The sequence below is a fragment of the Sardina pilchardus genome, chromosome 18, assembly GCF_963854185.1.
Source record: "Sardina pilchardus chromosome 18, fSarPil1.1, whole genome shotgun sequence".
Classification (NCBI taxonomy): domain Eukaryota; kingdom Metazoa; phylum Chordata; class Actinopteri; order Clupeiformes; family Clupeidae; genus Sardina; species Sardina pilchardus.
Window position 1 is genome coordinate 30,760,166 of NC_085011.1, and position 13,134 is coordinate 30,773,299.

The 13,134-nt window shown below is 40.2% G+C and overlaps 1 protein-coding gene across 1 annotated transcript in view; it reads right to left on the reverse strand.

Annotated features, from left to right (window-relative positions):
* LOC134064336 (exportin-5) overlaps nucleotides 1-13,134 on the reverse strand; it is a 50,663-nt gene that overhangs the window by 26,562 nt on the left and 10,967 nt on the right. The window contains exons 11-18 of the mRNA XM_062520257.1: nucleotides 10,473-10,556; nucleotides 10,250-10,375; nucleotides 8,886-8,976; nucleotides 8,660-8,788; nucleotides 8,045-8,160; nucleotides 1,895-2,050; nucleotides 1,748-1,789; nucleotides 1,436-1,525 (exon numbers count right to left, since the gene is read on the reverse strand). Coding sequence (XP_062376241.1) covers nucleotides 1,436-1,525; nucleotides 1,748-1,789; nucleotides 1,895-2,050; nucleotides 8,045-8,160; nucleotides 8,660-8,788; nucleotides 8,886-8,976; nucleotides 10,250-10,375; nucleotides 10,473-10,556 — 834 coding nt within the window. The remainder of the gene's footprint in view (nucleotides 1-1,435; nucleotides 1,526-1,747; nucleotides 1,790-1,894; nucleotides 2,051-8,044; nucleotides 8,161-8,659; nucleotides 8,789-8,885; nucleotides 8,977-10,249; nucleotides 10,376-10,472; nucleotides 10,557-13,134) is intronic.

Consider the following 13,134-nt stretch of genomic DNA (forward strand, 5'->3'; position numbering starts at 1 on the left):
CTGTGTCTGAAATGTTGCGCTGAGCTTACTATAATGGCGCCCTGTCGAAATCAGAGCGTACTTCATCCGTTTGATGTAACTGATCCATCTTGCTCCGCTCTAGAATCTTTGGTTCATAGCAAGATGCATCTGGGACTGACATATGTAACGTTAAAGGTGCGCTATGAGATCCTGTTTGACGTCACTTCTGTTAACGTTCCATAAACACCAAAACAAAACAAACGCAACGCGCGCAGTCATAGACATAGAACGTTCCATGTGGAGTTGGAATAAATTGTTGCAAATCCGACTTCAGCGTTCTATGCCTCCCCCTTCTGTCGGACTGACTGTCAGCTGAGCTATAGCCAGTCTCTGTAACTTGCTAACTTTAAGACCGTTCATTTGGATAACAACGAGATACACTTACTCACGTAACCTTCGGCTGTAGGATAGATTATCGAAACACGTTCTGCACAAACATTTTGTTTTCCATTAACTTGTTCCATTAAGTCTACCAGCCAGTAGTCAGGCTTTTTAAAACACTGCTGGATGGTACAAAACGAGTGGAAAAGCCAGGCCACAGGTAGCCCTAGTCAAATATACCAATGATTTCCATGCCAACTGAAAATTGGACGAGGAGTTGTGTTGGATTAATCCATTTACAGTTAGCGATTACAGTGGCACCTGGAAATGATGCATTCGTCCATCATGTCACGGGCAGACATTTTTTGGGGTGTGTGAGGTCTCTGTTAAACGATTTCCCCCCTCTTAATCCCCCATAAATACCAGTGGCCTAGGTCTAGTGAGGGAAATTAGCTTTATTTGTTATCAAAATATGACGAGGAGGACCCCAACGAATTTCCTTCCACAACATCGGAAATCCTTAAATAAACAGTCTGATAGCCTATGGATAGCGCTGCCATAGCCTACTAAACATGCTTAAACTTCGTCAAACTATGTCCCGACTGTATGTGGCCTCGACACTTTGCGCACAGTAGCCTAGGCCTAGATAATGAAAGGGAGCGATGAGCGACATCTTTAGCCTACTGTCTATGAACGACACAGCACAGCAGCCAATTATGAAAAAGACCCGACGGATACCGACCAAGTTAACTATAAGGATACGCTAGGCTGTCGTGGCTAGTAGGCTAGGCTGTCTGTCAATGTTGCAGTTGAGAGAAATAAGAGTATATGGGCTACACTATACTAATATTGTATTATTATTATTGATTATTATTATTATTAATTTAATTATTACTGTTATTTATTTGTTTTATGTAAACCACTTTGGTGCAATACTGTTGCTTTTAAATGTGCTATATAAATAAAATATGACTTGACTTGACTTGACAGCTATAACAAAGCATTGAAAAAAGTACATTTTCAGCCTGTTAGCTTGAAGTTTAAAGCCTGAGTGAAATATGAGGGGAGAAAGAAAGGAACAACTGTCAAATACCAAGATGAACTGTGGATAGTCCCGACACATCTTGACAATGGAAGAACAGGCATGTCTTCTAACATTCTTCACAGCTCGTGTGCGGGGTGCCTAAAAACACACAAGTTCAAGAGTGCTTCAGCTTTTAACTACAGGCTCCTTTTTCCTGTCATTCTGGCCATTATTGCCACCTTCTTCACTACAGCAACATACTGGGGAAATCAAGAATATTTAATTTCATTGTTGTGTGTTCAAATGAGTATAGTTAACAATAAAAAAAAACATTTGGTTTCATAGTGATCTGTCAGTCAATGAAACAGAAGTCCAACTGACCTTGTTTTCTTCCACAACTTCAAATGTGATGGCGGCAAACAGCTGAAAAATGACAACATAACATAACATAACATAACATAACGATTACTACTGACAACTGAAGACACTTTAATGAAGCTGACAGTCAAATAAATTTGATGAACATACCTTAGAGAGCACCTGAGGAAGAAGCTGTGGCTTGTGTGTGGCAAATGGGAAGAGTGAGGAAACATTGGTGAGGACGCAAGACAAAATGAGGGGATCTCTTGTCTCATAAGACAGAACCATCTGTAGCAGCTCAACGCCTTGTTCAACAGGAAGTCTCTGGACGAGGGAAAGAAGGGAGACATCATGATATTTCTCTCAACTTCTTTTACTTTTGCAGCTCCAGGAGCATATTGAACATGCCACTTTCATTTTGGTGCTACATCAAGGGAAGGTGATCGTACGAGAGTCTGGAAGAACCAGGCTAAGAACTAACATTTTTTATCAAGTAACTTCCTTGAAGGTGAGTACACTGTTGAAGTTTAAAACCATCAGATCTACCACAACCAATCGCTAACGTTTGGTCGTGACATATGTCGTGATCAAGCTAGCTCACAACCTCAACGTCATCGTTCTCAGCCACCCCGCTGTTCAATGATTGGACTGGTAAAATTTGCCCTGAGAAAACCCGCAAATAAACCGAAAACCCAGACGTACTGAAGGGAAAGGTAAGAGCCAGGCTAGATAGCTCAGTGATTCAGGAAAGAAATTCAGGTAACACTTTACATTACGGCTCGCTAATAAGGTGGTAATTGTATGGTAATTTCTATGTAATTTCATGGTAACAATCCCTTGTTACCACTTATTACAAGTAATTTCTATGCAATTTCCAGTGCAATTACTCTGCAGTTTCTAAGTAATAGTGATGCAAACAGCTTTCATTTTAAGTTTAATAAAATGGTAATGATTTTAAAATGAATCTAGTTCTTGAAATGATAGTCCAGGATTTACTTATTGTTTTTGTTTAATTACCTGAAAAACAAGGAGGTAATTTCCAGGAAAATACACAGCATCAGGGCCGTAAAATACACCATCACTTATTTCCACTCAGTTAGTTATTACCATCTCTGATCTGAAATAGGTTACTGTGTACTGACATTCAACACACAACCACATGTCGAGCACAACCTTAACTTTGTTCTGCAAAAAAACATTGTTTTCACACATTTAACATGTTCTGTGATAATAAAACAACATACTCAAATTCTGAAACAGTAGGCTAAATATTTGATTTGCAGTGCACCCTAAACCTACCAAAACATTCATAAAGGTACAGAGGTGACGTGTTTGTTACAGATGAAAATATTATAATATTTCGTTGACTTCTTTGCGTCAGAAGCTCCTCTCGGAATAACGAAGTCGTCCTTCTCAAAAATACAACAGCAGACACGGTAGGCTAATCCATCACTTTAGCGTTTCGATTGAGGTGTCAATGTCCACATTCAAAACAATAAGCCACTGGAGACCGACCGAATCGCAATGACAGCTGATGAAAACTTGCTGGATTGTAAACTTTTAATTTTTGTTACGCTGCCGGGAAAGGAACAGACACGAACCACTCTGTCTTCCTCGTCCTCTTTCTTCTGTCTGTGGCTATGTCCGAAACGGAAGGCAGCTGCCTTCTGCCTCACTGCCTTCACTGCCTAGCGAGTGAGTTGCCGTAGAAGGCAACAAGGTAGCAGCTAAAAACTCTGTTTCGGACAGCCTAGCAAGATATCAACATAGAACGCCGTTGCTATGTTACCAACAGCTGTGCTTTAGGTGCGTTAGGGTAAATCGCTATTAGCATGCTAGTCATTGCAAATTAATTGCCACTGATGTGTAATGACCGGACAATTTCTGGAAATGCTTTAAAAACCTGACCAGCCAACGCGGTTCACTTGTTAAGAACCCGGGGATGGTGTTGTGGAGGAGAGGAGTCGAAATTTGAAGTATAAACATGCTTTAGACGTGTAAACAGACCTATCGTGATTTTTGCAAGGTAAATACAAAGAGGTGAATGGAAGCATTTTACCGTTCACTGACATCATAGTTAAATAGAACTTTTGGACGTTGAAGGCAGCATGAAGGATACATCTATGCTGCCTTCAAAACTGGGCAAAACGAAGGTATCTTAGAAGGCAGCGTTTTTGTTTCGGACGTGACACGATGCCTCGCGCCCCTGTAAGATATCTTAGAAGGCAGCATTTTTGCCCGTTTCGGACACAGCCTGTATGTATCTCTGTAATTTTAGCCAACACTACCCGTAGTCTCTTCCGGCAATAGCTCTGGCTCTAGCTCTAGCTCTAGCTCTAGCTCGAGCTCTAGCGCTAGTGCTAGTGCTAGTGCTTCCGTTCAGATAGGTTTGCGGTCTCGAACGTCTTGAACGGATTCTACGTGTACAGACTATTCCAAAGTTTACAGACTGACTGGTGCTTTGTTTTATGTGTAGACACCTCGAGTTAGCTGCTTACGAGGTTTTGCGCTGTTTTGAGCAATGTTAGTGGTTTAAAAATGTGATTTTGAAAGCGTAGCCTATGGCTCTAAGCCCTATGCCACTGTTAGCGATTTTGGGCTATAGGCTAGCTCTTGCCCGTGCTAGCTCTGTAGGCTACAGCGTGATCAACGAAAAATACTTCTTCCACGGCTTAGTTAAAATTTCGCCAGGCTTATACTTTAAATGTTTTATGTTAAATGTTAACAATGTTTTTTCAGAGAACAAAGTTATAAAGGTCGTACTCAATATGTGTTTGTGTGTTGCCTATTTCAGATCAGAGTTAGTAATAACTAAGTAATTGAGTGGAAATAAGTGATAATGTATTTTACGGCCCTGATGCTGTTTATTTTCCTGGAAATTACCTCCTTGTTTTTCAGGTAATTAAACAAAAACAACACTAAAAATGTCATAAGGATAATTGATGGGTTTATCAACACAGCTAGGTAATTAAATAGGAAGAGGCAATAGTGCATTTTACAGCTCTGATACCATATAGCTTCCATAAAATTACTTCACTTGTTCCAGTTTAGTTACAGCTTACTATGACAATGACTTGGTTTGTCTCTTTCTTAGTAGGGTAATAACTAAGTAATTGGGTGGAAATAAGTGATAATGTATTTTACGGCCCTGATGCGGTGTATTTTCCTGGAAATTACCTCCTTGTTTGTCATGTAATTAAACAAAAAAAATAAGTAAAGTTTCAAATAATTACCATTTTATTTTACTTAAAATGAAAGCTGTTTGCATCGCTATTACCTAAAAACTGCAGAGTTATTGTACTGGAAACTGCATGGAAATAACTTGTAATAAGTGGCTACAAAGGATTATACATAAAATGATATCAAACTACCTTAGAAATTACCACCTTAATTAATGCTGTTTGCATTGCTATTACCTCGAAACAGCAGAGCAATTGCACTAGAAACTGCATAGAAATTACTGGTAATAAGTGGTAACAAGTGGTAACAAGGGATTGTTACCATGAAATTACATAGAAATGACCATACAATTACCACCTTATTAGCGAGCCGTAATGTAAAGTGTTACCGAAATTCACACAAGAATGTAAAAAAAGCCTTTACGGTGTTGGCAACTATGTCAAAACTCCATAAAGCTCCTTTAAAGTAACAGTACACAACAATTTGCCACTGTCCAGGTATAGTCATGCTCATGAGATTACATAACCTGGTAGAATTTGTGAAATATAGGTCCGTTCATTATTTCGGTGTAGTGGTCAGGTTACATTAGTTTATTATCACATAATTGCGTGTGCACTTTTTAAATAATAACGATAACTGAACTCACTCAAAAGCTTACAGTGGTGGAGGAAGTACACACAGTTCTACATAAAGTTAAAAACAAATTTATTTTCTCTTGACCAATGTGTTTGTCTTGACTGAAAATGACACTGCCTGCCACATGTCAAAAAGCGTTTATCTTTAAAAAAAAACATTTTTATGACTGGAGAAGAGATCAGGGGCGTATTTCACAAAACCAGAGTAAGTAGATCCAAGATAAGTGACGACACACGCGCTTGACCTAGCCTGGTCAAAGTAAACATGCTCAATATGTTTCACTAATGCTGAGCGCAGATGAGTTGAGACGGCTAGGTCAAGCCAGGTGTAAGTCATTCGGTATGTGTGCGCGTTCTCGTTTCTCCCCCAAATAATTCACGGTTGGAATAAAAAAGACGCGAAAAATAGCGTCTTGCAGACAAAGTAAACAACCGCTTTTGATATAGACTAACAACGAGGTAAAGTTTTACTTTTTTAGATGGGGGATCATCATTATTTCTGTTACATAGTGGAAGTAGGTGTGGCAGATCAACTGAATGCAAATGTACGTATGCACCCACGTGTGAGAGCTTCCTTGTCTCGGCACGCAACGTCATTAAGAAAGCGCTTTGCCACCGCAAAGATGCACACAGTATGACTATATATATCTTAATTTGTCTTAAAAGCCGAATTAGTTGAAAACACCTTCGAAAAATGTCCCCTCCACTTCCAATCAACTACTACAGTAGACTATTAACGTCTACAACGTCCGTCAAAAAAGAAGCAAACAACGAGTATGTTATTAATTATAAGGCCATCCTAATTTAAATGACATCCATATGGTACTAGGCAGACATTCTGCTGTGTTTTGCGAGTAAATGCAAGTAGCAAATAATATCTAAATGGAATACTGCTCTTTGAAAAAATCGCATGGAGGTCTGATTTGAGTGACAGCTAGCAGAACCAATCAGATAATGTAATTACCTTTAGAATTAACTTAGCTTGGCTGTTAGCCTGGTCGGGAGCAGGCTAGCTTCCAAGTATAAATTCCCATGGTAACTTATATGTGATCTCTTCCGTGAAACCAAGTCAAGGCTATGTTCATCCAGGATAACCCAGTAAGCCTGTCTAAATCCCCTATCTTGGTTTTGTGAAATACCCCCCAGATCTAGGTCACTGAAACCACATTCATAACCTTATGTTTTAACATCATATTAAAATTCATTTTGATGGTGATAAGGAAATCATTGCACTGCAATGCATTGGGAGCAGTTATCACATGAAACGCAGAATATGTCTTTGTCAGCCACAGATTCTTAGAGAATACGTGCAGGAGCAGGCCAGTCACAAGGATGATTACGAGATATTCTAAAACGGATAGTTCCGGTTCCTGTTCTTCCTCTTCATTATGATTGGCTGAAACACAAACATACAGTACCTTGACTGCATTTTTTTTTCTATAGTTATGCGCTACCACCAGGGGGGTCAAGACCAAGGGGGCAGGCGAACGTCGGAGAGCGTAGACAGTATGGCGGATGCCATTAGCCTGGGTGTTCCCATCCTGCCTTGCGCAGTGATTTCAATCACGCAGCTAAGGCAGTCTGGAAACTAAAGGCTCCAGTACAGTCCACGCACCCGACCTGTCGTGAGACAATGTGACGTCACTGGTAACATTGTAACCATGTATACCTGCGCGTGGTGGTCGCGACACTATTTGCAGTATTCTCCTGAACAGAGGCACGGTATCCATTGACGTTAATGGCAGTAGCAACTAGCTTCTTTGATGATATTTCAGACTTAGCTTGCTGCTCTTCACAACTGGAGGATTACCATCTAGTTTCTAAGGTGTGTGCAGCTAGCTAATGAGATGAGTTTGTGTAATCTCCCTAAGTGGAAAGAGATTTTTTAGGTCTTAGCAGATATCTTTTGGTTGAAAATAAATCTCTTCCTTACTTTTTGCTGGAATGTGTGCCTCAGTCCTAGTAATTTCCCCTAATTCCTCCTGTTGCAACTCTCACCGGTAACTTCGTTAACTCATCCAACGTCTAGTTCACGACAAAATGTAAACAAATGAGTCATCCAAACGGCAACTCTCGCTGCAGCCTAGCCAAGTTAAGTTTCCCACTTCTCAAACTGACTATTATTCAAACTTCATGACTACAGTCGTTTTAAAAATGAATCGGCTTAATTAAGAAGTGGAATAGGCTATATGATCATGCCCGAATGTGGTTTGTGTGGTTGATGACTGTAGAAGGACACTTTCTCTGTGAGCTTGGCTTCAATCTCTTCCAAGTTGGCGCGCGCCGTTCATATAAAATCTTCTGAGCTCGACACGTTGGCGCAAGGCTCAAATCTGGCGCGCGACACAGGAAATTACGTAATTTTGACGTCACATTGTCGCGCGACAGGTCGGGCGCGTCGAGTATACTTTAGCCTTAACACCCAAATCTTCGCCTGATGTTGGCGACCAATCACAACCAATCTCAACCAAATTGAGCTCGGCCAGATGTAGAGAACCCTTACCTGTTTCTCCAGAATCTTGAAAAGCTGACCCACTACACTCTCAGTGAAGAAGGTCATTGCATCCCATTGCACTGCAGAAGGAGAGAGAATGGAACACAGCCCTTCCCCTATCTTGGCTGAGCACCAAAAACAAGCCAAAACAAGTTCAATTAGCATGAATCTCAACCTCAACTAAACTGAATTGTCAAAAACAAAACAAAACAAAAAATCTGCTCTGATGCCTCTTGAACATCAGTTATGTTTGGTGTGGTATGCTATTTAGTGTCTTAAAATCATTTTATTTTCTGGCATTCTGGCTGGTCAAAGTCATTGCTAGTCAAGCTGGCAGCCAATCAAATTTCATTGAGGTGTTGTTTGAGTTTACTTGTTTTGATGTTAGCCTGCTGCTAGCTGGTCAGCCAAAGATAAAAAGATGTTCATTAAACAAGTCAACTAGTTCAGATCAATGACTACAGAGGTCTGCATGTGTCATTATGAAAGCTGCTCTCTCATTCATTATATTACTCACTGCAAATATGTGCTCACTTCTGTCTTCTTGGCTATCTTTAACTTTAACTTTAGCGGCTACCTTTACCGCTTATTGACCAAAACAATATTTTAAATGTAACAACTTACATGTTGTATTTCCAGTGTTGATGGGAGCCATAATCTGGTATTGCAACCATTCACTGGTGATCAGAAATGCCTCCTCAGGGACAATTCGACATGCCAAACGGACCACCTCACCCTGTTGAGCCCTGAAAGCTAGAAACATCACATAGTAAAATAGTGCCAGTTGTATATATTGTACGCAGTGTATCCATATACATAATGTAGCACGCACATTAAGATGTTAACCTACAGTTGAAGAAAGAGTTGAAGTCTTCATCACTGTCAAAGTCTCCTCGGGAATACTCACAGCTGGGACTGTCATTTTTGGAGGGGAACCCCGTCTATCAGAGTATAAGAAATCATTTGAGAATATGTAGCTTGTAAAACAAAACATCATACAGAGCAGAGGAGGCTCGTCCATTGAGGAAAGGGAGGACAATCCTCCCTAAACTTTTCAGGGAAATTAAAATAATAAAATACACATATTTAACCAACTTCTTAACTAAAACAACATAGAACTAACTGCTTTTCAAATGCAATGTTACTGAAATCAGTCAAATTTGTGGAAGTGACCCCTATCGCAATTGAAAATTACTGCACGGAGAATCTTCCTCCTCAAGACCCCCATTAGCGCCCATTATAAACTCTCCAGACCCACGCGGCTCTTGAATACCATTCAAGTGAATGGCCAAAGGGAGGAAGATCCTCCGCGGAGGTGCCTCAGTCAATGAACCAATCAGTGGAGCTCATGCTGCTAATATCCAATCAGAAATGCAAGACAACTGTATCAGAAGTTGTTATGCGGCAGGAAAGTCGAGAATGGTGATCGAAAATCTTAATTAACTTAATCATTTCAGTTGCTTAGTTGTTAATAAATCAACGTTTTATTGAGCATCCAACTTTGTGTCACTCACTGGACTTACAAACAGGGAGAGAACGGCAGAAAGACATATACGAAACTCCAATGGTAGCAGGCAGCTAGTTAGGGTAAGTCTGTCAGTTAACTTAGCAAAGGAGAGAGCATTGAAATTATATGTTGCCTCGTACCTAGCAAATGAACGAACGTCTGAACTAAGACATTTCTGTAAGTATTTAGGTCTAATTTAGTTGAAATTTTAACAAGATTAACTAGCAAGGTTTGAATTGTAACTAGGTGAACGTCAGGTTGCACACTATCAAGCTTTCATGAAAACGTGAGCCTCCATGAGGGCTGTTGGTTTTTTTAGACTAGCCTACATGTCATGTGTCTGTCTGTGTTTTGGCAGAAACTCAAAATAAAATATTTTCTTTAATAAAAATAAAAGTCCTAGCATATTTTCAGTGCATGCATTATGTTTCAGTAGAGGGGTATAACACAGAAAAGGATACTAAAAGTACTGGCAAGCTGCGGTCCAAATAATTTTATTTATTAATTCCAGTTTACTTACTTTGACATTAAATCACATCCATAACCATAATGTGGGCTTAACAATTTCCCTCTCTGAAAGAACCCCCCCCACGCAAAACAGAACCCCCCCACCCCCCCCACCCGCGCAAGCTCGCACACACACCTTCTTCCGTTAATTCTAAAACCACCAGCCGCCACTGATACAGAGAGATTTATAACAGCAATACCTTTACAAGGTTTTTCATAGTCTCCTTCAAGTACTTTACAGCCATTTGGATAACAACAGGGTCCTTAGAAAGGACCTCGTGTCTGAACAAGGTTCCCCAGGTAATCTGGGTAGAAGATTTCAGAAACTGCAAGCAGAGAGTCGTTAATTAGTACAGCAAAGGCTATTTATTATCATTTGTGTGATACTAGTGACAAGAAACAAAAAAACTATTAATCCATCACCTGACTGGGATGGGTAGTGAAGGCAAGAAAAGCCTCTATGTATTTATTCAGATTCCGTGGCACGTCAACTTCTGCGGCAGAACCCTGAAGACAAGCCAAATACAATTAAATTGCTTCGACACATAATTATACTTGCTGCAATTAATAATACATTTGGCAATCTGCACAGCCATTCAAAAGTTTGGGGGTCACTCAGAAGTTGCCACTCCACTCCATTGTAGACAGAATCTCAGTTGACTGCTTCTTCCCTACATATTTGTTCCATGTATCGGTCCTCTTTTCGGAGGAAAATAGTTTCGATCAAGCTCTGTCGACAGGCTGTAGCATGGCATTGCAAACTAGAGTTAAAGCCTTCTTTTTTTCAAGATTTGTTTTATCTTATGCAAATGTACTATTTTACAACCACCAAACCACCCCGAGACAATCACATTCTTTCCTCTTCTTTGTGATCTGTTGACCACAGAGATGTGTCAGATCTTTACGACTCTGTCTAGAGAGCCAGCATCCTGAAGATGCCTCTTCTGTACATGTGTGGACACTGATGATTTGGGGGGACCATTTAAAGTAAAACTTTACGTTTTTTTCTCAAGGTCACCGAGTACTAATAACAGGTGTGAGTGTCTATTACGCATAATTTCCCTTCCCTCATGACAAATACTTTGAAGAGTAGTAAGCTAAGCAAGGAATAAACTATGCTAGCATAGCTGTAGAAATGATTTATAACTGTAAAATGATGTAGAAGTAACTGTCGATATTACAAATGTACTCTACTGTACACATACATATCTATTCTACGGGTACAGTTTGGTTTTACAGCTACAAATCCTACAAGTTGTATATATTTTACCATTACAAAAATGTTCTACAATAACAAATCAATATTCTACGCACAAAAAACTGTCCTACAGTTTCTGTTCTGGGGAACATAGGTACGCTCCCAAATCATGGGAGTACGCCAGTTTCCTGTATTGTTTAATGCAGCCCTCACACGCACACAATACACATGAGACGCTTCTCATCCCTAAGGTGCTGCAAAAGTCTGCACCTGCAGAAAACAGTAGGACAGTTTTTTGTGCATAGAATATTGATATGTAAGAGTAAAATATTTTTGTAATGGTAAAATATTTGTAACTATCGGATGGTTTGTGGTTCTGATGCCAATCCGTACCCGTAGAATAGATTTGCAAGTGTAAAGTATATCTGTAATAGCGACAATTACTTGGTACTAGTGCTGTCAAAAATATCGCGTTATTAACGCAAAACAATTTTAACGGCGTTATTTTTTTTAGCGCGAGATTAAACCTCTTCCTGACCTGTTACAAGTTTTTTCATAAAATGCTGTGGCCACGTTAGAAAAACTACAGGACCCGACTGTAAACCAGAAGCAAAACAGTAAGCGTGCCCCACAATGCCATCAGTTGATAAGAGCAAAGTTGTCTGCATGTAGCCTACTGTCGATGTGAACTGAGTTACCATCATAGCACGACTAGATATTATTAGCCATATTGAGAATGTGCACGCACGAAACTTAGAGCAGGCGTGGGGCAGACAAACAGTTGCGCTAACGGGAGATTAGCCTACTGGCTGGGTAATGAGAACTATCTCAGGGTAACATTAATGTGAGTGTATGTGTGTGTCTGTGTGCGACATCCCTCTGGCTCTTCTCTCCCCTTTCTACTACTGTAACGGTAGGCTAACGTTATCTGTCTTGTGCCTGCGTGCGTGTGTTTGTGTGAGTGAGTGAGTGAGTGAGTGAGTGAGTGAGTGAGTGAGTGAGTGAGTGTGTGTGTGTGCACTCGAGCACATTTGGTGTGTGTGAGAGAGAGAAGAACGACTTAGGCTTGAATTAGGCTACAACAATTAAGAGCTTTAGATGTCTAACAAACTAATGAATGGAAAGTTTAGTTTTAATATATTGCCAGGGTCCGTTAATAAGAGCAAAGTTATCTGCATGTACTGTCGATGTGAACTTAGTTACCATCGTAGCACGACTAGTTATTATTAGCCGCATTGAAAATTTGCACGAAACTTAGAAGACTAGGTAGAGCAGGCGTTGGGGCAGACGCAGTTGCGCTAACGGGAGAATAGCCTACTGGACTCGGTAATGAGAACTCGAGGTAACGTTAATGTGAGTGGATGTGCGTGTCTGTGTGCAACATCCCTCTGGTTCTTCTCTCCTCTTCCTACTGCTGCGTTATCTGTCTTGTGCATGCCTGTGTGTGCGCGCGCACACAGGTTCATGCACATTCGGTGTGTGTGTGTGTGTGTGTGTGTGTGCATTCATGCACATCGGTGTGTGTGTGTGTGTGTGTGTGTGTGTGTGAGAGAGAAGAACTATGTTTGAATTAGGCTTGAATTAGGCTACAACAATTCAGAGCTTTTTTATGTTACTGCAGTATCTGAACTTCTAGGAGGAGAGATGTTTGTTTCTTGCTAAGTGGTGCTGCCAGCATTGTATCATCTGTCTCAATAGCCTACTTATTGACAGTATTACTACAGACATGAATGGCTGTAACACTATACTGTGGTTTGCAATAAAAATAAAATAAAAAAAACATTTGCACAAAGCAAGCCTATCCACTTTACTTTGATATGAGTATTAAAATGATAAATCAAGGGACATTTTGAACAGATAGAAATGTGTGATTAATATGTGATTAAT